Genomic DNA, 23256 nt, shown 5'->3' on the forward strand with positions numbered 1-23256 from the left:
TTAAATATTCTTATATTTTGCCAACTGACATTAATCCCACCTCCCCAACCACATAAATTCTTCCAGCGACATCTATCCTGACCTAATCATGACACCCTGAAATTACATCCTCCTAACAATGGTGGCGCTGATGTCACTGCCAACACCTGGAATCAAACCACATCGGCCCTGGATATTTCAGAAACACTAATGCAAGACAAACATTTTTAAAAATCAGAGGGTATCAGTGATGCTGACAAGGCCAACACTTGTTGCCCATCCTTAATTTTGCTCGAGATTGGGTGGTGACCCTTCTTCTTGAGCCGCTGCAGAACGACACAGTGGTTAGCACTGCTGCCTCATAGCGTCAGGGACCCGGGTTCGATTCCCGGCCTGGGTCACTGTCTGTGTGGACTCTGCACCTGCTCCCCATATCTATACGGATTTCCTCCGGACGCTCCGGTTTCCTCCCACAGTCCAAAGACCTGCAGGTTAGGTGCACTGGCCATGCTAAGTTAACCCTATTGTCAGTGGGATCAGCAGGGTAAATATGAGGAGTTATAGGAATAGGGCCCTGGGTGGGATTGTGGTCAGTGCAGACTTGATGGGCCAAATGGCCTCCTTCTGCACTGTAGCTATTTTTCTCTCCACAGATGTGGCCTGATCACTACTTCATTGGGGCAGTTCAGAGACGGTTCACTCAGATGATCCTGGTATGAAGAGATGGTCGTATCAGGAAAGGTTAAACACGTTGGGACTCATTAAAATTTAGCAGAATGAGAGGCGATTCCATTGAAACACCTGGGATTCTTAAGGGGCTTGACAAGCTCAATACTGACAGGACGTTTCCCCTTGTGGGAGAGTCCAGGACCAATGGAATAGTCTCAGAATGAAGGGGCACCAATTTAAGACTGAGATAAGGCGGAATTTCTTCTCAGAGGGTTGAGTCTCTTTGGAATTCCTTACCACAGAGAGTTGGGCGACGGGGGGGGGGGGGGGGGGGGGGTCAGAGTCCTTTTGTATATTTAAGGCTGAGATAGATAAATTTTTGATCAGTAAGGGAATCAAGGGTTATGGGGAAAGTGGACATGAGGACTGTCAGATCAGCCATCATTTTACTGAATGGTAGAACAGGCTTGAGGGACCAAATGGTCTATTCATGTTTCTATTTCTTATGGTCTTATGATCTAGCTTTTCCTGTTTCATTTCAGTTTTCACAATCTGTTTGTTCATGGTGGTTGGAACTTGTCTTTGGAAATCCCAGGTAGTATATTCCCAGGGGAATTTTGTTCTCTGCGCTAACTCTTTCCACTTCGAGAAGATAGGAAACGGGTGAGGTGGATGTCGTCACGTAGCATTTCCAAAAGCTTTCAAAAATTGTTGGAAGATGCTGCCAAGGTTTCAGGGCACAATTCCAAAACAGGATATGAAGCAAGTGATGGGACAAGTTCAGGGTAATACGGTGGCACACTGGTTAGCACTACTGCCTCACAGCTCCGGGGACCCGGGTTTGAACCCTGGCTTGGGTGACTGTCCATGTGGAGTTTGCAGGTTCTCCCCGTGTCTGCATGGATTTCCTCTGGGTGCTCCGGCTTCCTCCCACACTCCAAAGATGTGCGGATTAGAATGACTGGCGATGCTAAATTGTTCCTTAGTGTGAGGGGGAAATTGGAGGAGTAAATAAGTGGGGTTATGGGAATAGGGCCTGGGTGGGATTGTGGTCAGTGTAGACTCGATGGGCCGAATGGCTTCCTTCTGCACTGTAGGGATTCTATGAAGTAAGTTTTAGCCTGAACAATGTAGACTGTGCCTTTTACCACCCTGCTAAGAGGAGAGCATGGTGGACACTCAGAGTTATTTCCGAAACAGTACATGATAGAGGAATCGTTAGACTTAAAGTAAACTATGATACCTTACACTTCACATTTAAGATTGCATGTTTCATTTTGTAGAGAGATCTCGTTTATTGAAATTGCTGGATTTCAGTGGCCCACAGTTAAAACTAAGCAGAGAGAGTCTGGCACTATAACGGCTTTATAATGTTCATTCTTATATTCAATGCTTGAAAAACATCTCTGGGACATCACTTTGAGAGCAGAGACAATCAATAACTTAAACTGGTCACCAGCTGAGATCAATGGATCACAGTAGCTCATGCAGCATGCTCTGGTTATAGTACAGTCAGTGTGACACTATCAAGTATCTGCTATCACACAATGCATCATACATAACTCCATTATACAGAAAGCAACATCAAGTAAAACTCTCCCCATTTCAAATTCCTCACTTTCTGTACCTTTACAGCCTAGGAAACATTTTAGAATTTTTAAAAAATCATAAAGGTATACACTAGGACAAGGCCCTAGAGCCACGATGTGGAGATGTTGGTGTTGGAAAGGGTGGTCACACTCAGAAGTCTCACAACACCAGGCTAATGTCCAACAGGTTTATTCGGAATCACGAGCTTTCAGAGCACTACACTTTCATCAGGTGAGTGATGGAGGGATGATGCAGGAGCAGCACTCCGAAGGCTCATGATTCCAGATAAACCTGTTGGACTTTAACCTAGTGTTGTGAGACTTCTTACAGTTACCAACCCTTTTCCAACACCAACATCTCCACATCATGACTCTAGGGCCTTGTCCTCGTGTATACCTTTATGATTTACTTAAGTGTGGCCAACACCAGGAATCTTTGTAAAGAAAACAAAGAATAAAAACATTGTAGGGGTTCACTGTGGAGTAATTCTGTTTAAAATTCATAGTCAGTTGTTACTGATAGGCCTTGCAGTTGAGAGAGGGCGGCATCAAAATATTTTAAGCCCTAAATTATTGGCTAAAAACCAAGACATTTACCATAGAATCCCTACAGTGCAGAAAGAGGCCATTTGGGCCCATTAAATCTGCACCGACACAGTGCCCCCTCCCCCTGCTCCCTCAATCCCCATAACCCCATTCATTTACCACGGCTAGTCCACTTAACCTGCATATCTTTGGATACTAAGGGGCAATCTTAACCTGCACATCTTTGGACAACTCAAGGGATCACACCATTTCTTCCCTAGTATCCTCCTGCTAAATCCTGTCAGGTTATCGACTGCCCCACCTTTACTGTGCCTGGCCGCAATCAAACCAGGTGTCTCGCCAAACTCATTGGGTGATCTCACGTCCGCGCCAAACACGATCAGAGCCTTGATGAGATCCAGGTTATCCAGCTGCAACATTAGAAAGTTCATTTACTGATTCGTGACACAATACATTTCAACTTCACACATTTATTATTAAAAAGGAATCCTCCTTAAGCTTTGATTCAGTGCCTCTTGTCACTCCCACTCCTGGAAATGGGCACTCAGCTTTGTAGGTGCAACGCACTGTGTGAATTTTGGCTGCACAGACTGCGGTGCTCACAACAGTGATGCAGAACTCGAAGTCTGAGTGTCTTGAGGAGCTAGACCTCAGCTCAATGCTCCTGAAGGCAGCTCATCATCACCTTCTCAACAGCAGCTAAGGATGGGCAATAAATGCTGGCCTAGACAGCGACATCAGTGTCCCACAAATGAGTAAATGAAATTAAACTAGGAAGGCAGGAAAAAAATCCAAGAATCCAACTTAAATATTCAAATGGAGAGGGTAGAGACACATGGCCAGTCCACACCCTACAGTGCAGAAGGAGGCCCATGAGACACACTTGAGTGATGGCAACATCTAATGCCTGCTAAACAGCCTACTTTAACTTGCTATTTAATCTGGCACATGAATAACTAGCAATGGAGGGATGCCAGAATCAATCCAGCATTACCCCAGCATGAGTAAGTGACCTTTCTGAGAAACAGAGAGACAAACTCATAGAAACTTAGAAAATTCCAACAGGGCTAGACAGGAAAGATTCAGAAAGAATGTTCCCAATGGTGGGGGGAGCCCAGAACTGAGGGTCATAGTTTGAGGAGAAGGGGTAAACCTTTTGAACTGAGGTGAGGAGAGATTTCTTCACCCAGAGGAGCGCGAATATGTGGCATTCACTACCATAGCAAGTAATTGAGGCCAAAACGGTTGTGTGATTTCAAGAACAAATTAGATATAGCTCTTGGGGCTAAAGGGATCAAGGGGTTTGCGGGGGGGGGGGGGTGAAATCAGGATGTTGAATTTGATGATCAGCCATGATCAAAATGAATGGCAGAACAGGCTCGAAGAGCTGAGTGGCCTACTCCTGCTTCTAGTTTTGATGTAAATGTTCATAATTTTTTCCCATTCTTTGAAGAATGTGTATTATCACAGTCTCCTTCCTCTCCAGCTGAAACAACAGGACACTTTTGACTTCCCAACCAGCAATTAATGCCATCCTGAGATAAGTTGGCAGGAAATGAGGTCTTAGCACTGCAGAGGTTGCACAGGCTGGTTTTGCCTTCCTTTCCCAATGCTATTTATTCTTTAGTTACCCAGCTATTGGATGCACTGAAACCTATGATCACACTTAATATCATCCCAGCAAAGTTACTGAGAAATCATACGTACAGATGTTCTGTAAACTTAACATTCTATCTTAAGAGGGACATATCCTACTTAACAAGCTGCGAGAGAATCAGAGTCACCACAGTCTATTTATTAGTGTCACAAGTAGGCTTACATTAACATTTTAATGAAGTGTCCTCTGATTGCCACACTCCAGCGCCTGTTTGGGTACACGGAGGGAGAATTTAGCACGGCCTAATCAACTAACTAGCACGTTTTTCGGACTGTGGGAGGAAACTGGAGCACCCGAAGGAAACCCACACTGACGTGGGAGAATGTGCCAACTCCATACAGACAGTGACCTAACCGGGAATCAAACCCAGATCCCTTGCACCATGAGGCAGCAGCAGTACAAACCGCTGTGTCACCGTGCCACCCTACAGTGCAGAAGGAGGCTATTCAGCCCATCGAATCTGCACCAACTCTTCAACAGAGCATCCCACCCAGGCCCTATCCCCAAAACCCCACATATTTACCTTGCTTATCCCCCTAAGCTACATATCTTGGAACACTAAGAGGCAATTTAGCAATTCCAATCCACCTAAACCACACATCTTTGGACTGTGGAAGGAAACTGGAGTACTCGGGGGAAACCCATGCACAGACGGGGAGAACATGCAAACTCCAGACAGTCACCCAAGGCTGGAATCGAACTCAGGTCCCTGGCGCTTTGTCACTGCAGACATAGGTTTGCATGAGCCAAGATTCAGGAAACTGACAGATTTTTCTATAAAGCATTAAAAAATACTGACCTTCATGGCAAGGTGAAGGGGTGTATTCCCACTTTCTCCTTTTGCATTTGTATCTGCTCCATGAACTAACAGAATCATAGCGCACTCAAAACGCCCGCGTTTCACCATGATGTGCAGTGGTGTTTCTCCAGTTTTACTCAGGTAGTTCAAGGCACATCCACGGTCAATCAGCAGTCGGACCATCTGAAATTATTCAATCAACAAAGCACTGCAATTCCATAAAGAAAAACCTGCATCTATAATCGAGCCCTCCACAGCCTCAGGACATTACAAAGTGCTTTACATTCAAAGATGTAATTCTTAATTCTAGTCAATGTTGTAGAGAAAGGAGCTGTCCAATTCACCAACAACAAGGTACCACAAACAACAATGAGATAATAGACCAGGTAATCGCCTTTTGTGACATTAATTGATAGGTCAATGTTGGTCCAGACAATGGAAGTTCTTCCTCAATTAGTGCCATGAACCTGTAACATGACTCGTAGGCTTTTGATGTTTGAGGAACAGGTCCACACCTGGTGGCATTAAGTCAGGTGCACCTTTGAGACAGGTCAGATGCCCCTTTGGGACTGTTAATAGTGAAATGATCTGGAGGTGGGGCGGGCTGTTAACGCGCAAATAAGTGCGGCGTGCAGGAATGGGACGGCAGTAGTTATGGGGGATTTCAATCTGCATATTGATTGGTCGACCCATGTTGGACGAGGTGGGCTCGAGGAGGAGTTCTTGGAATGCTGCCGGGATAGTTTCCTGGAACAGTGTGTGTTGGAGCCGACGAGGGAGCGAGCTATCTTGGATCTGGTGCTATGTAATGAGGCGGGTAGAATTAGGGACCTTGAGGTGAAGGATCCTCTTGGAGAGAGTGATCATTGTATGGTGGAGTTTCTGTTGCAGATGGAGGAGGAGAAAGTGGGTTCCCGGACACGTGTCCTTTGTTTGAATAGAGGGGAGTATGGTAGGATGAGAGAAGAATTGGCGAATGTGGACTGGGGGAGCGCGTTGGAAGGTAGGTCTGCTGAGGAGCAGTGGAGGATCTTTAAGGAGATCTTTCTTGGTGCTCAGCAGAAATTTATTCCGATGGTTAAAAAGGACAGTAGGAAGAGAGGTAATAAGCCGTGGATAACGAAGGAGGTGAAGGAAAGTGTTAAATTAAAAGCGGAGGAATTTAGAGTAGCTAAGAGCAGTGGGCGAGAAGAGGATTGGGAAAGGTTTAAATGTCAACAAAGATTGACAAAAAAGTTGATAAAGGAGGGTAGAAGAAGCTATGAAGCTGGGCTAGCACTTAATATAAAAAAGGATAGCAAGAGTTTTTATAAATATATAAAAAGGAAGAGGCTGGCTAGGGTGAACGTTGGTCCCTTAGCGGATGAGAAAGGGGACCTAGTGGTAGGGGATGGGGATATGGCTAAGGTCTTGAATAACTTTTTTGTTTCTGTCTTCACGGAGGAGGACGTGAATAATTTGCCGGGTGTTAGCGATGGAAAGGTGGTAGGACTGGAGGGTCTTAATGACATTACTGTTACTAGAGAGGTGGTGCGCGACAGACTGGAGGGGCTGATTGTGGACAAGTCCCCAGGACCGGATGGAATGCATCCGAGGGTTCTGAAAGAAATGGCGGAGGTGATAGTGGATGCCTTGGTGGTTATTTTCCAGACGTCGCTGGATTCCGGGGAAGTGCCGGAGGATTGGAAAACGGCTAATGTTACGCCGTTGTTTAAGAAGGGTGCCAGGCAAAAGGCGGGGAATTACAGGCCGGTTAGTTTAACGTCTGTGGTAGGTAAAATGTTAGAATCCGTCATTAAGGAGGAAATTGCGAGGCATCTTGAAGGGAATTGCTTGATAGGGCAGACGCAACACGGTTTCATTAAAGGGAAGTCGTGTCTGACAAATTTACTGGAGTTCTATGAGGATGTGTCTAGGGCGGTGGATAGAGGAGAGCCGGTGGATGTGGTCTTTCTGGATTTTCAGAAGGCGTTTGATAAGGTACCTCACAAGAGGTTACTGCAGAAGGTCAGAGGACATGGAGTTGGGGGTAGGGTGTTAGCGTGGATAGAGGATTGGTTGTCAAATAGGAGGCAGAGAGTGGGGGTCAATGGGTGCTATTCGGATTGGCGGTTGGTGACTAGTGGGGTGCCCCAGGGGTCGGTGCTGGGGCCTCAGCTATTTACCATTTATATAGATGATCTGGAGGAGGGAACCGAGTGTAGGGTGTCGAAATTTGCTGATGACACCAAGCTTGGGGGAAAGGCAAATTGTGCGGAGGGTGTGGAGAGTCTGCAGAAGGATCTAGATAGGCTGGGTGAATGGGCCAGGAAATGGCAAATGGAATTTAATGTTGGCAAGTGTGAGGTGGTCCACTTTGGTAGGAAGAATGGTAGGAAGGACTATTACTTACGTGGCGAAAAACTGCAGCAGGCGACGGTGCAGAGGGACCTCGGGGTCCTTGTGCATGAGTCGCAAAAACCCAGCCTGCAGGTGCAGCAGGTGGTCAGGAAGGCGAATGGGATGCTGGCCTTCATAGCGAGGGGGATTGAATATAAAAGTAGGGAGGTCTTGCTGCAGCTGTATAGGGCATTGGTGAGGCCGCAGCTGGAGTACTGTGTGCAGTTTTGGGCGCCGCACCTGCGCAAGGATATTTTGGCCTTGGAGGGAGTGCAGAGGAGGTTTACTAGGCTGATACCGGAGTTGAGGGGGTTGAGCTATGAGGAGAGGCTGAATAAACTAGGCTTGTACTCGTTAGAGTTTAGAAGAATGAGGGGAGATCTCATTGAGACGTATAAGATGATGAATGGGATGGATAGGATAGAGGTGGAAAGACTCTTCCCGCTCAAAAAAGACAGTAGGACTAGGGGGCACAGCCTCAAGATAAAGGGGGGGCAGTTCAGAACGGAGTTGAGGAGGAACTTCTTCACTCAAAGGGTGGTGAATCTCTGGAATTCTCTGCCCGTTGAAGTGGTGGAGGCTGCCTCGCTAAATATTTTTAAGAAGCGGGTTGATGGGTTTTTGATAAGAGAGGGGATTAAGGGTTATGGGGAGAGGGCGGGAAAGTGGAACTGAGCCACGACAGATCAGCCATGATCTTATTGAATGGCGGGGCAGGCTCGAAGGGCCAGATGGCCTACTCCTGCTCCTATTTCTTATGTTCTTATGTTCTTAACATACATGTGCTTTAAAAGTGGATAAAATCCATGGAACTGCCAAGTTATTTAAATCCCCTACCCTTTAAATTTGGAGGAAGAAGCAGCTGCAGTTGAAAAAAAAATCATGCTCGCAATTTGACTAGCTCTGAAGAAGAGTCAACCAGATTTGAGATGTTAGTTCTGTTCTCTCTCTGCAGATGCTTTCAGACCTACTGAAATTTTCCAGCATTTTCTGTATTTTTTTTTCAGATTCCAGCATCTGCAGTTACTTGCTTTTATTTATTCCCTAATTGTTGTTTGTTTGACTGCTTCCACAACCTACCATTATCACAGTTGGGAGAGGCAGGCTCTAAGTTCACAGCTTGATTGACAGTTCCAAGTGATCATAAGGAGGTTAGTTATATTTGCTGTGGGGTTATGAATACTTTAATAAAAAAAGGTGCTTTTATAAAAGATTAAGTACTTGAAGTGATTTAAATGTACTGAATGGACTTTTATCAATGAGAATGTTTCTTAATATAGTAAGTTTGTGGTGGATACATAGAACTTTATTTCATCTCAGCATGGCTCCTGAGATCTGAGCATAGTGGATACTGGGTGAGTTGGCATGGAGGGTGTAACTGCAATGGGTGGTGGTTCGGGGAGTGGGTGGGGGGGGTCAGGATTGGCATGAATTGGCATTATGTTTGCACAGGGCCTATAAAATGCCTTGGGGATGAAGGCAAGGCATAGGTTGGCATGGAGGGAATGAGGGGCTATGGGGTTTTGCAGGGAGCGCAAGTCGGTATGGATGGGGAGAGGTTTGCCTTGATTTATTGTCACGTGTATTGGTATACAGTGAAAACTATTGTTTCTTGCGCATGATACAGACAAAGCATACCACTCATAGACAGGGAAGGAGAGGGTGCAGAATGTGGTGTTACAAGTCAAAGTTAGGGTGTAGAGAAAGATCAGCTTAATATGAGGTAGGCCCATTCAAAAGTCTGATGGCAGCAGGGAAGAAGTTGTTCTTGAGTCGGTTGGTACGTCAACTCAATCTTTTATACTGTTTTCCCAACGGAAGAAGGTGGGAGAGAGAATGTCTGGACTGCATTGGGTCCTTGATTATGCTGGCCGCTTTCCCGAGGTAGCGGGAAGTGTAGACTGAGTCAATGGATGGGAGGCTGGTTTGAGTGATGAACTGGGCTTCGTTCGTGACCCTTTGTAGTTTCTTGTGGTCTTGGGCAGAGCAGGAGCCATACCAAGCTGTGATACATCCGGAAAGGATGCTTTCTATGGTGCATCTGTAAAAGCGGCAAGAGCCAACTCTATAGCGGACATGCCAAATTTCGAAGGTGTGAGGGGTGAGGTCTAAGGGCTGATTATTTTGCAAGTGGGGGAATATCTAAGAGTGCCGATACGGGTCTTTTAACCATCCTGAATTAGAACCTGGCTGTTCCTGTGGCTGCCTCTACTGCTTGCAGAGTCAGTCGACCCGACTCCAGCGAGCACCCGCCAACTTTCTCCCACCCTTACCAACACCCCAAAATGAAAATCCAGCAGCTCAGGGCAGCTTCTCTTAAGTCAAATTTGTGGAATTAAAAAATTGCCTGAGTCTGTGTACCCCACTCGGGAAAGTAAATATGTAGCCCCAAGTCTCATTTGTAACCTCTACTCAGACTTGTATCCTTCTACAGCACAGAATATCTTAATGGCAAGCTAAGTACTGTGCACAAACTCTGTAAAAATCAAGCAGAGGATTTGAAAATTTTGACTTGCGACTGACACGCTTGTGTGCTATTGTGGATTCACAGCTGCCAAAACCAAGAACACCCAGATCAGTCAAAACCAAAAACCTGCCCTTGCAGCCATCATAATTCCCGAGTATCAACCCGTTTCCCCGGCCCCGTATAGTAAAGATGAAAACAAAATTACATCTGCGTTCTTGGCCCAGTGGAGGGCTGTACCTCCGTAATGAACATCTTCAGTGTGGATCTGATTTGGGTCTGCTTCGAGGATAACCTCCGCACACCTGGAGACAAACAAATAGACAACGTGACCAGTGATGGCATTACACAAGCTACTCGCTTTACAACTGAGGTGGTAAGTGCAAGAAGGGTTACAATAAAATGGTCCAGGTAGTGACACAAAAACAGAAAATGCTGGAAAATCTCAGCAAGTGTGGCAGCAACTTCGGAACTCAGCAATTTCACATGATTAGCTCTCTCCCACCTCAACCCTTTTGTTTTATTATTATTTAATTTTTAACTGTTCTCTACTTATATTTCTTTATTGTCTTTATTTTTCTTCCCCCCCAACTCTTTCCCCCTATTTTATCTCCCCCTTCCCTTCCCTTACCTTTCTCTCTCTTTGCTTCCCCTTTCCCTCTTTCCCTCTTTTTCTCAATGTTATCTCTCTCCCACCAATCCCCCCTTCAATATCTTTATCTGTCACAGTTTACCCTCTGATTTCAACTTCTCTGCCAGTTGGCCATTCACATCTTCTATTGTCTCTATGGACTGCCATTAGCAGCCTTTCCCCTGGTTTCTGTGGCTATCACTCCTGTTTCATTCCCTCCCCCCCCCCCCGCAGTATAAATATCTCCCACTTTCTATGCCTTTTAGCTTCGACAAAGGGTCACCTGGACTCAAAATGTCAGCCCCTTTCTCTCCTTACAGATGCTGCCCGACCTGCTGAAGTTTTCCAGCATTTTCTCTTTTGGTTTCAGATTCCAGCATCCGCAGTAATTTGCTTTTATTCTGACAACATCTGTGGACAAAGAATAGAACTAATGTTTTGAGTCAGGATGACCAAGAATCCTGGGCTCTCCCACGAGGGAAAACAATCTCTCAGCATCTAACGTTACTACAATTGGCATGGCAATGATTCGACTCATCGGTTGTTCCCCCAGTCAACACAAGAAATGAAGTAGCATATTCATAGAATCCCTACAGTGCAGAAGGAGGCCAGTCAACCCATTGATCCTGCACCGACAATAATTCTACCCAGGCCCTATAGTCTTAACCACACCTATTTACCATGTTAATCCCCCGACACCTAAACAAAATCGAGAATGGCCATCAACCTAACACGCACATCTTTGGACTGTGGGAGGAAACCGGAGCACCCGGAGGAAACCCACGCAGACAACGGGGGAAGTGTGTGCAAACTCCACACAGACAGTGACCTGAGGCTGGAATTGAACCTGGGTCCCTGACACTCCAAGGCAGCAGTGCTAACCACTGTGCCACCTAATATTGATTTAGAAAAAAATATATTAAGTCTACATGACTGAGAATAGAAAATTCTCAGATTTAACATCATACAAAATAGCAAGGGCAATGATAAAATTAGCCAACCATTGCTGATCTAGCCAAGACTGATTGGAAATTGTCAGGATTCCAATAACCCCGGGGAGAATAAATCTCAGCATGTTAATTTCCAAGGTTCAATAGCACACCGACAACTAAGCCAATGCATCAAGAATCACAACTAGGGCAAAATTGCTAGCACTAACCAAAGCCCAAACATGAATTATAATAGAATTCCTACAGTACAAAAGGAGGCTATTTGGGCCCATCGACTCTGCACCAACCACAATCTCACCCTGGCTCTCTTCTCGTAACCCCATGTGTTTACCCTGCTAGTCCCCTGACACTGAGGGACAATTTAGCACGGCCAATCCATCTAACCCGTACATCTTTGGCATGAACTGTCATCTTTAGCAGAGAAAGGGAAATAGAAGGAAGATATTTGGAGGATGGGGCGGGTTTGGAAACAGAATCACAAACAGTAACTAAGCAGCACTTGAAGGAAGAAAAAGATTAAGGGGCAGTGGGGAGGGTTAAAGCTATTATTGCCCCTTACCCAGCCTGGACGAACTTCATGGCTGTATGGATTGGATAACCATGCGATCCAACAATATTACAACTGGCTTGGCAATGGAGCAGGGATTTGGCTACATCAGTCTTTCCCAGTCGACAAGCGATGTGAAGTGGCGTCTCGCCACTTTTGCTCAAGTGATTCACTCCAACAGAACGCTGTTTACTTAACAACTGCGAATTAAAAACAGACATGAGAAAAGGTGGAAGGAGAAAAAAAAGGTCAGGATTTCTTTGTGTGGTTTAGTTGGCGACCGTGGACTGGGTGATGGTCATCTAACCACTTTGTATCTGGGTTCATATCCAGCCCAAACGCACGCAACAAAAGTCTCCTCCACGAGTTATCCAAATAAAGAGCTTAGTTAGAAGGAGTTTTCAATGGGCATCAGTAGATTGAACAAAACAGCCTGTAATCTAACAATAATAGACACTAGTAGGAGGACTTGGCAAAATCCATAGGTGCGCCACTTTGATCTAAGGGACTGAAATGGTGGTGGTTTAAAAAGAAACACATGGTTTGTGTTAAAAATGTCTGTGATAATTTCAAGTCACTTCTGCTAATTTCGTAATCCACTTTAATCTAGCAAACTCACAAGATTGTTTTTACACTATAGGAATGTCACCGAAATGGGCTGGTAACGACCCAGTTCACCAGCAGCGCCCTCAAGCTGGTTTCCCATCTCCAAATAGCAACAGAACAGTTAGAAATCAGGAGAAGGACGCGTGTGGCAGATACCCATCCCTGTGCGCCTGTGATGCTCGGCATAAAAGAAGTGAGCATTTTTGGTTACTCGCTCAAAGTGTTAAAGGATGAATGCAACAGGCTACTTCAAGCCTGAAGATTAAAATTATCTTCAGTAACAGTTATTGGAAGCTGATGAGTGCAGTGTTCAGCATCATTTGAGAGTCCTAGGATATTGAGGCAGCCCATGTTCAAATGCAACAGGACAATATCCAGGCTTGTGCTGACAAGTGGCAACTAACATTCGCACCACACAAATATTAGGCAATGACCATCACCAATAAGAGACTTTCTAATCACCGGCCCTTGACATTCAATGGTGTAACGATCACTGAATCTCACATTGTCAACATCTCGGTGTTACCCTTGACCAGAAAGTCAACTGGGCTCACTACACAGTGGCTACAAAAGCAAGTCAGAGGCTAGCAACACTGCGGCAAATAACTCACCTCTCAACTCCCCAAAGCCTGTCCACCGTCTACAAAGCACAAGTCAGGAGTGTGATGGAATACTCCCCACTTGCCAGGACGGGTACAGCTCCAACAACACTCAAGAAGCTTGACACCATCCAGGACAAAGCAGCCCGCATGACTGGCACCACATCCACAAACATCCACTCCCTCCACCACCAATGCCATTACCACTTCCATCTGGAAGGACAAGGGCAGCAGTAAGAAGTCTCACAACACCAGACTAAGATCCAATTGGTTTATGTGGTATCACAAGCTTTCAGAGCACTGCTCCTTCATCAGCTAAGTGGAGAGTTGGGTTCACAAACAGAGCATATATAGACAAAGACCTGATTGCAAGATAATGGTTGGAATGCAAGTTTTTACAGGTACAGATAATGCGAGTGGAGAGAGGAATAATCACAGGTTAAAGAGATGTGAATTGTCTCAAGCCAGGACAGTTAGTAGGTGTCAACCCCAGTCCAACCCCGGCATTTCCACATCAAAGGCAGCAGAGACAGCGAAACACCACACCCGGAAGTTTCCCTCCAAGCCACTCACCATCCTGACTTGGAAATATATCGGCCGTTCCTCCGCAGTCGCTGGGTCAAAATCCTGGAATTCCCTCCCTAATGGCATTGTGGATCAACCCACAGCAAGTGGACTGTGGCGATTCAAGAAGGCAGCTCACCACCGCCTTTTCAAGAGCAACGATGGATGGGCAATAAATGCTGGTCCAGCCAGCGACACCCATGGCCCATGAATGAATTAAGAAACATTCATTCCAATAAAAATATAAGATGACTGCTAGTGTTCAGAATATCACTACAACTGCAGGGGAGACGATGGCCAAATGGAATTATCGCTAGACTATTAATCCAGAAACTCAGCAAATGTTCTGAGGACCTGAGTTCGAATCTCACCGCGGCAGATGGTGGAATTTGAATTCAATACACAATATCTGGAATTAAGAATCTACTGATGACCATGAAACCATTGTCGGAAAAACCCATCTGATTCATAATGCCCTTTAGGGGAGGAAATCTGCAGTCCTTGCCGGTCTGGCCTATATGTGGCTGCAGAGCAACGTGGTTGATTTTCACCTGCCTACTAAACAAGGGCAACTAGGGATGGACAATAAATGCTGGCCAGCCAGCGACGCCCATGTCCCACAAATGAATAATGTATTTTACACTTCACCTAATGTTTTTATTTGTTTCCTCCTGCCCCACCTCCCTTGTTACCAGGATTCAATATTTTCATATTATAGCAGTCAAATTCAAGTCCAGCCACAATGTTTGATAATTTAGCCTTTGATTGTCCAGCGCTACATCCAAGGACCCAATTCAGAGAGTCAGAAACTGTAAAAATAAAATTCCAAATAGGAACCAAAGAGAGGAGAGGGGAGCAGATGAGTCAAACAATGCGCAGCACAATCGTGGAGTCAGTGCTACTGAGAAAACTCAATTAATGTCTGCCCAAAGTAAATCCTATTTTACAAAATCTATTTTACAAAAATGTGCAGGTTAGGTGGTTCGGCCATGCTAAATTGCCCCTTAATGTTCTGAGATGTATGGGTTAGGGGGAATTAGTGGGGTAAATATGTGGGATTTTGCAGTTAGGGCCTGGTTTGTTTAAAAGTTTATTTATTTGTGTCACAAATAGACTTACATTACACCAGAAATGAAGTTACTGTAAAAATCTCCTAGTCGCCAAACTCCGGTGCCTGTTCCAGTACACTGAGGGAGAATTCAGCATGGTCAATGTGCCTAACCAGCACATCTTTCGGAGGAAACCCGAGCATCCAGAGGAAACCCACGCACAGATGGGGAGAATGTGCAGACTCCACACAGTTAGTCGCCCAAGCTAGTAAACAAACCCAGGTCTGTGGCACTGTGAGGCTGATGTGGGTATGCCAGCGTTGGACTGGCGTAAACACAGTAAAAAGTCTGACAACACCAGGTTTTAGTCCAACCGATTTATTTGATAATACTCACAAGCTTTCGAGGTTTCCCTCTTCGTCAGACTCTGTGCTTTATATGCTCTGTCTGAGGCCAGAACTCTCCATTCACCTGACGAAGAGGGAAACCTCGAAAGCTTGTGAGTATTATCAAATAAATCGGTTGGACTAAAACCTGGTGTTGTCAGACTTCTTGCACTGCGAGGCATCAGTGCTAACTACTGTGCTGCCCCTCAGAGAACCAGTGGGAACTCGATGGGCTGAATGGTCTCCTTCTACACTGTTGGGATTCTATGATTCTTCTTGATAAAGCATTTCCAGTGTTCCGAACGCTTGAGAAACATGGAGTTAACAGAGGTGGCTGGGTAATAAGACCTGATTTTAACATAGCCAAGATGCAAAGTAGGAGACACAGCATGTGGTATGGTGCACTTGGAGCTTCGTTCCAAGACCTTACAAATCATTTAGTGTTCTAACAATCCTCCAACTCGGTATGGCTAATTGCTGACTGCCCTGTACAAATCTGTTTACACAATCCTTTGGAACTTGGCTCTCATCATTACAAAGAGAACAGTTTGACCCATTTCAGGTCCATTGGGACAGCGGTTCTCTCGTCAAACGTGGACACAAAAATTTCTTAATTACACAACAACCACCGCAGAAATCATCCTAGGCGTACTTCATACTTCGCAGACTCCGCAAGTGCGGCGAAAGCTCCTTAAACATGAGATTTGTCTGCGAGTTCAGTAACACAAACTGCTGGCGAGGGGAACCAATATAACAAAATCACTTTGTCAAGTAGACTAAACACCTGTCATAACCAATGTTTCACTCTTAAATATCACCTCATGATGCTAGAAGCTTGGCTAAAATACAGTTTGATCGCCTCTACAGCTCTTCATCTTGAATCTCAGCGATCAAAGAAAAGGTACTTCTTTTCTCTCTGAACTTTTACGAAGGTCTAAAGGGGAAACATTAATTTTGTAGAATTCTTCTATGAACATTCCTTTAGAATTATGCAACAATGATCTTGTGTTTAAGGCCCCTATTTTACCATTCTGGTTTTTCAATAAAATGCCTACAGTGGATGAGGAAGCCATTTGGCCCATTAAGCCTGCACCAACTCTCCGACAGAGCATTTCACCAAGTCCTATCCTTGTAACCCCATGTATTTACCCTTCTAATCCCCAAAACCTGCACATCTCTGGACATTAAAGAACAATTTAGCATGGCCAATCCACCTAACCTGCACATCTTTGAGCAGTAAGGAGCAATTTAGCATGGCCAATCCACCTAACCTGCATATCATTGGAAACTTAGGGGTAACCAGAGGAAACCCACACAGGCATAGAAACTAGAAGCAGGAGTAGGCCTTTTGGCCCTTCAAGCATGCTCCGCCTTTTGTTCTGATCATGGCTGATCATCAAATTCAATATTCTGACCCCCCTCCCTTCGCCCCATATTCCTTGGCCCCTTTAGCCCAAGTGCTATACCTAATTTCTTCTTGAAATCACACACCATTTTGGCCTCAACTAATTTCTGTGTTAGCGAATTTCACCCTCTGGTTGAAGAAATTTCTCCTCACAGGAGTAACACAAGAACTAGGAGCAGGAGTAAGTCATCTGACCCCTCGGGCCTGCTCCGCCATTCAATAAGAGAGCGGGCAAACTCCCTACAGTTACCTGAGGCTGGAATTGAGTCTGGGAACCTGGCGCTGTGAGGCAGCAGTGCTAACCATTGTACCATGCTGCTCCCAAGGCACTTTCAAGAAATGTCTTCAGAGTCTTGACAGATATTCAGGATTGTAATAACTCCTGAGTTCTTCCCCCCCCCCCTGCAAAATACAGGCATTTTGCGATGTAGATGACAAAGCAGCAGCAACAAGTTACATTTATATAGTGCCTTTAATGTAAAAAAATGTCCCAAGGCATTTCACAGGAGTGTTACAAAACCAAAATATGAGTGACTACGTAAAGAGATTTCTAGGGCAGATGAGCAAAAGCCTGCTTCGAAAGGTGGACTGCCCTCAGAGCAGCTAAGCCACAGAGACTTTGAAGGGCATCAGATTTGACCCTCCCCCCGTGCTAATTAGTTAATCTTAGCCAAATTCATAGAATCATACAATCCTTCTTGGGGGCCACACACTGGCACAGTGGTTAGCACTGCTACCTCATAGTGCCGGGGATCAGGGTTCAATTCCTGGATTGGGTCACTGCCTGTGTCCAAAGACGTGCAGGTTAGGTGCATAGGCCATGCTAAGTTCTCCCTCGGTGTACCCGAACAAGTGCTGGAGTGTAGCAACTAGGGAATTTTCACTGTACCTTCATTGCAGTATTAATGTAAGCCTACTTGTGATGAATAAACTTTACTTTAACTTCACTACAGCGCAGGAGTTGGCCATTTGACCCACTGAGTCTGTACCGACCACAATCCCCCCCAGGCCCTAACCCCGTATTTACGTTAGTGTCAGGGGGATTAGCTAAGGGACAATTCAGCATGGCCAATCCACCTAACCCACACATCTTTGGACTGTGGGAGGAAACCGAGCACCTGGAGGAAACCCACGCAGGTGCAGGGAGAATGTGCAAACTCTGCACAGACAGTGACCCAAGCCAGGATTCGAATCCAGGTCCCTGGCACTGAGACACTGTGTTACCGTGCCACCAGTTGCATTATCTAATCCTCTGATCATCTTATATGCTTCTATTAAGTCACCTCTTAACCTTCTTCTCTCTAATGAAAACAGCCTCAAGTCCCTCAGCTTTTCCTCATAAGACCGTCCCACCATACCAGGCAACATCCTGCTAAATCTCCTCTGCACCCTTTCCAATGCTTCCACATCCTTCCTATAATGCAGCGACCAGAATTGTATGCAATACTCCAAGTCCGACCGCACCAGAGTTTTGTACAGCTGCAACACGACCTCATGGCTCTGAAACTCAATCCCTCTACCAATAAAAGCTAACACACCACACACCTTCTTCACAACCCTATCAACCTGGATGCCAGCTTTCAGGGATCTATGCACATGCACACCGAGATCTGTCTGCTCATCCACACTATCAAGTAACTTATCATTAGCCCAGTATCTGTATTCCTGTTACTCCTTCCAAAGTGAATCGCTTCACACTTTTCCGCATTAAACTCCATTTGTCACCTCTCAGCCCAGCTCTGCAGCTTATCTATGTCCTTCTGTAACCTGCAACATCCTTCCGCACTGTCCACAACTCCACCAACTTTAGTGTCATCCGCAAATTTACTAACACATCTTTCTACGCCCTCATCCAGGTCATTTATAAAAATGACAAACAGTAATGGCCCTGAAACAGATCCTTGCGATACAACGCTAATAACTCAACTCCAGGATGAACATTTCCCATCAACCATCATCCCCTGTCTTCTTACAGCTAGCCAATTTCTGATCCAAACTGCTAAATCATCCTCAATCCCATGCCTCCGTATCTTATCAACAGCTTACTGTGGGGAACGTTATCAAATGCTTTACTAAAATCCATATACACCACGTCAACTGCTTAACTCCTGTCCACCTCTTTGATTACCTTCTCAAAGAACTGAACGACCTACCCTTCACAAAACCGTGTTGACTATCCCTAATCAAATTATTCATTTCTAGATGATTATAAACCCTATCTCTTATCATCCTTTCCAAAACTTTGCCCACAACAGAAGTAAGGCTCACTGGTCTATAATTACCAGGGTTGTCTCTACTCCCCTTCTTGCACAAGGGGATTTGCTATCCTCCAGTCTTCTAGCACTATTCCTGTAGACAATGACGACATAAAGATCAAAGCCATAGGCTCTGCAATCTCCTCCCTAGCCTCCCAGAGAATCCTAGGATAAATCCCATCCAGCCCAGGGGGCTTATCTACTTTCACACTTTCCAGAATTGCTAACACCTCCTCCTTATGAACCTCAATCCCGTCTAGTCTAGTAGCCTGTACCACAGTATTCTCCTCGACAACATTGTCTTTTTCCTATATGAATACTGATGAAAAATATTCATTTAGCGCCTCTGCTATCTCTTTGGACTCCACACTTAACTTCCCACTACTGACCTTGACTGGTCCTAATCTTACCCTATCATTCTTTTATTCCTGACATACCTATAGAAAGCTTTAGGGTTTTCCTTGATCCTACTTGCCAAAGACTTCTCATGTCCCCTCCTGGCTCTTCTTAGCTCTCTCTTTAGGTCCTTCTTGAGAGAGATCTCTGAGAGAGATTTACCCTTTCGGCAATGCCAGGCTGCCCAAGCTGGTACTGCCAAGCTGACAATGCTCAGGGGTATGCCCCCTGGTACCTAACCCTGTGTGACCTACATTTCATCCCCGCCATCCTTTCATTCCAGCAGCATTTTGCCACCAGCTCCCTGCAAGTGGGGAGCTATAGTAATCCCCTGTGGATTGAACCACTGTTGGTTGAGGAGGCAGGGAATCCTGTCACTGATCCAACCCAAGAACAAGCCCACTGACACACATCCAGTTTCAGATATTAGACACGGCCAGTTTAGTCAGGCACCAAAAAGATGGCTGGCACACGTGGAACTGTGCCTTCAGGAAAGGAGGGCATGAACTGAAGGAAAATATGAATAAGATAATTAAGAGGATTGAGTATGTCCAAGGCAAAGATTGGTAGAATCCCTACAGTGCAGAAGGTGGGCATTTGGCCTATCAAGTCTGCAGACTCTCTGAGACAGAGCATCTTACCCCAGGCCCATTCCCCACCCTAACCCCTAATCTAAGGGACAATTTAGCATGGCCAATCCACCTAACCTGCATATCTTTGGGTACTATGGGGCAACTTACAATGGCCCATTCAACTAACCTGCATATCTTTGGACACTAAGGGGTAATTTAACATGGCCAAGCCACCTAACCTGCACATCTTTGGAGTGTGGAAAGAAACCAAAGCACCCGGAGGAAATCCATGCAGCCACTGGGAGAACGTGCAAACTCCGCACAGTCATCCAAGGCTGCAATTGAACCCGGGTCCCTGAAGCAGCAGTGCAAACCACTGTGTTGATATTAATGACATCAAGGGATAGCATGCGAAAATGACATTGATGTAGGAGATCAGCCAAGATCTAACAGAATGGCTGAGCAACCTCAAATGGCTCCTATGAGAAAGACAGCCAGGATAGCTTTGTGGTGCTCACTGTTTACTTGGCTTCTCAGGGCACCAACCCCGCCCTCTGCTGCTGTGTCTACGATTAGAAAGCTATTCCACACCCGCCAGCCTTATGACTCTGCCTTTCTCTGCTAAAGAGTTTCCACATTTCTGAATCAGCTTGTTGGAACATCAGTTCCGAAGGCTTATTTGAATTATTTTGCATTTTTTCCACTTTATCTCATTGTTGTGTGCTGTTTCATTCCCTCCTCCAACAAAGTATTTTAATTGTTTGCGAACTCACATTTCAATTCCAAATGGCATTACTTCAAATCTAGCTTTCTATTCTCCTCAACGACCTACCGGTATCTTTCTGTCATCTTCTGCCACCGTGTTTAAAAGTCGCCCTCACCACCTTCTCTCACCTCACCAAAGTTCATGCCTGTGATTCAATCTGAAACTTGATTTAATCGTGTCTCCTGTGGCTGGGCCCACTACCCCAGGTAAACATTTCTCTTCACTCAGAGCAACCATTAGTGCAGACCAGCCCACTCAATTTTAGTATTATCACTTGACTATTAATCCAGAAACTCAGTTATTGTTCTGGGAACCTGGGTTCGAATCCCACCACGGCAGATGGTGGAATTTGAATGCAATAAAAAATATCTGGAATTAAGAATCTACTGATGACCATGAAACCATTGTCGGAAAAACCCATCTGGTTCACTGATGTCCCTTTAGGGAAGGAAATCTGCCATCCTTACCTGGATTGGCCTACATATTAGTCCAGAACCACAGCAATGTGGTTGACTCTCAACTGCCCTCCAAGGGACAGCTAGAGATGGGTAATAAATGCTGGCCAGCCAGCGATGCCCATGTCCCACAAACAAATAAAAAAAAGTCAGAAAAACCTATCTGGTTCACTAATGTCCCTTCACAGAAGGAAATCTGCCATCCTTACCTGGTCTGGCCTACATGTAACTCCAGGGCCACAGCAATGTGGTTGATTTCCAGCTGCTCTCTGAACAAGTACACCTAGGGATGGGCAATAAACGCTGGCCCAGCCAACGATGCCTATGTCCCATGAATTAATAAAAAAGAGGGAGTTTTCAGACTCAGGAAGACATTTTATAATCCAGCCTTTTGGCATCCATTTTACAGGCAGTTCCATCTCAAGCCAAACAAGTGCCTGACTCTAGTTGTGATCCAGCCATTATTGGGCTAAAAGCTCCAAGTACTAACCCAACCGAGTTACAAAAATCAGATCGAGCAGTGCGCAAATATGCAACAACGAGCGACCCAGATAATGAAGGCTTTGTAAAACTTTTTATTTTCTGCCCTCTGTTCGTGCGGAACTAAAGTGTAAATCCCTATTACATCAGAGTCAGCGCTACATCAGAAAGGACACAAATCCAAGTACAAAACAAATGCCTCTTGCCAAGTTCTTTTCCAAGACCATAAATAATAATTACAACATAAAATCCTTCTTTTCCTGGGGCCAGCGAGGAAATGGTTTGAACAGCTCTCTCATTCCACGGTACCAAATCATTCCTTTTGAAACAAAAAAATGCCAGAGAGCGAGCAGGATTATTGAGGCCATCCGGCAACACAGACGAGGCTGACCACGTCTTCACGTATATGCTTCCAGCAAAGGTCACGAGACAACTATCATGTCACTGCGTGAATTTTTCTTTCTGAAGCTTAGAGGGACGAAGGCCTCTCTTTGCCCACAACAGCTCCACCCCAGCTCCGCTCAAGTCAGCAGATCTTTTAACATGAAAGTTTCTTCATTGGCACATTTGAGAACTATATTGCGTGAAATACTGAACCATCTCTATAGATGTCAGCGATTATATACCGACACATAAGTCTGGCACGCAGGTTCTATTAGAGAAAGAATATTATTAAACTAGAGTGCAGAAAAGATTTACGAAGATGCTACCAGGTCTTGACGGTTTGAGTTATAAGGAGAGGTTGGATAGACTGGGGCTTTTTTCCCTGGAGCGTAAGACGCTTAGGGGCAATCTCATAGAGGTCTATAAAATAATCAGGGGCATAGATAAGATAGATAGTCAATATCTTTTCCCAAAGGTAGGGGGGTCTTAAAACTAGAGGACATAGGTTTAAGGTGAGAGGGGAGAGATACAAAAGGGTCCAGGGAAGCAATTCTTTCACACAGAGGGTGGTGAGTGTCTAGAACAAGCTGCCAGAGGTAGTAGTAGAGGCGGGTACAATTTTGTCTTTTAAAAAGCATTTAGACAGTTACATGAGTAGGATGGGTATAAAGGGATATGGGCCAAATGCAAGCAATTGGGACTAGCTTAATGGTTAAAAGAAAATGGTGGCATGGACAAGTTGGGCCAAAGTGCCTGTTTCTATGCTATAAACCTCTCTGACTCAATATGAATAGGTTCACCACAGCATGGATCTACTATTGCACATTTTGTAAAATATTTTCTCTCCCACCATTCACCAGAGGCAGACAACCAACTTGCCACCGGGATTCTGTCAATGGCACTCTTTAGATACAAAAAGAAACTTGGTTAGTGAACAGGCCAGCCTGTTTACTCCTCCCTTGCACAATCCAGGCTTGATGACTATAATTATAGACTCGTCACTTCCTTTCCAAGTTTTCTCCCTGCCTAGCTCCTGCTGTCCCCGTGTAAATCAGTTTATTTATTAGTGTCACAAGCAGGCTTGACAGGAGTCTGGATGGGAGACTTGTTTGCATCATGGTCAGGGCTA

General features: G+C 45.2%; 1 protein-coding gene across 2 annotated transcripts in view; it reads right to left on the reverse strand.

Moving 5' to 3' along the window:
• pla2g6 (phospholipase A2, group VI (cytosolic, calcium-independent)) overlaps positions 1-23256 on the reverse strand; it is a 79640-nt gene that overhangs the window by 25311 nt on the left and 31073 nt on the right. For both annotated transcript variants that reach the window (XM_080217508.1, XM_080217507.1), the window contains exons 6-9: positions 12223-12410; positions 10291-10387; positions 5240-5422; positions 3085-3193 (exon numbers count right to left, since the gene is read on the reverse strand). In XM_080217508.1, the coding sequence (XP_080073634.1) occupies positions 3085-3193; positions 5240-5422; positions 10291-10387; positions 12223-12410 (577 nt within the window). The remainder of the gene's footprint in view (positions 1-3084; positions 3194-5239; positions 5423-10290; positions 10388-12222; positions 12411-23256) is intronic.

The sequence above is a fragment of the Carcharhinus amblyrhynchos genome, chromosome 35 (genome assembly GCF_965287045.1).
Source record: "Carcharhinus amblyrhynchos chromosome 35, sCarAmb.v2.hapA, whole genome shotgun sequence".
NCBI lineage: Eukaryota > Metazoa > Chordata > Chondrichthyes > Carcharhiniformes > Carcharhinidae > Carcharhinus > Carcharhinus amblyrhynchos.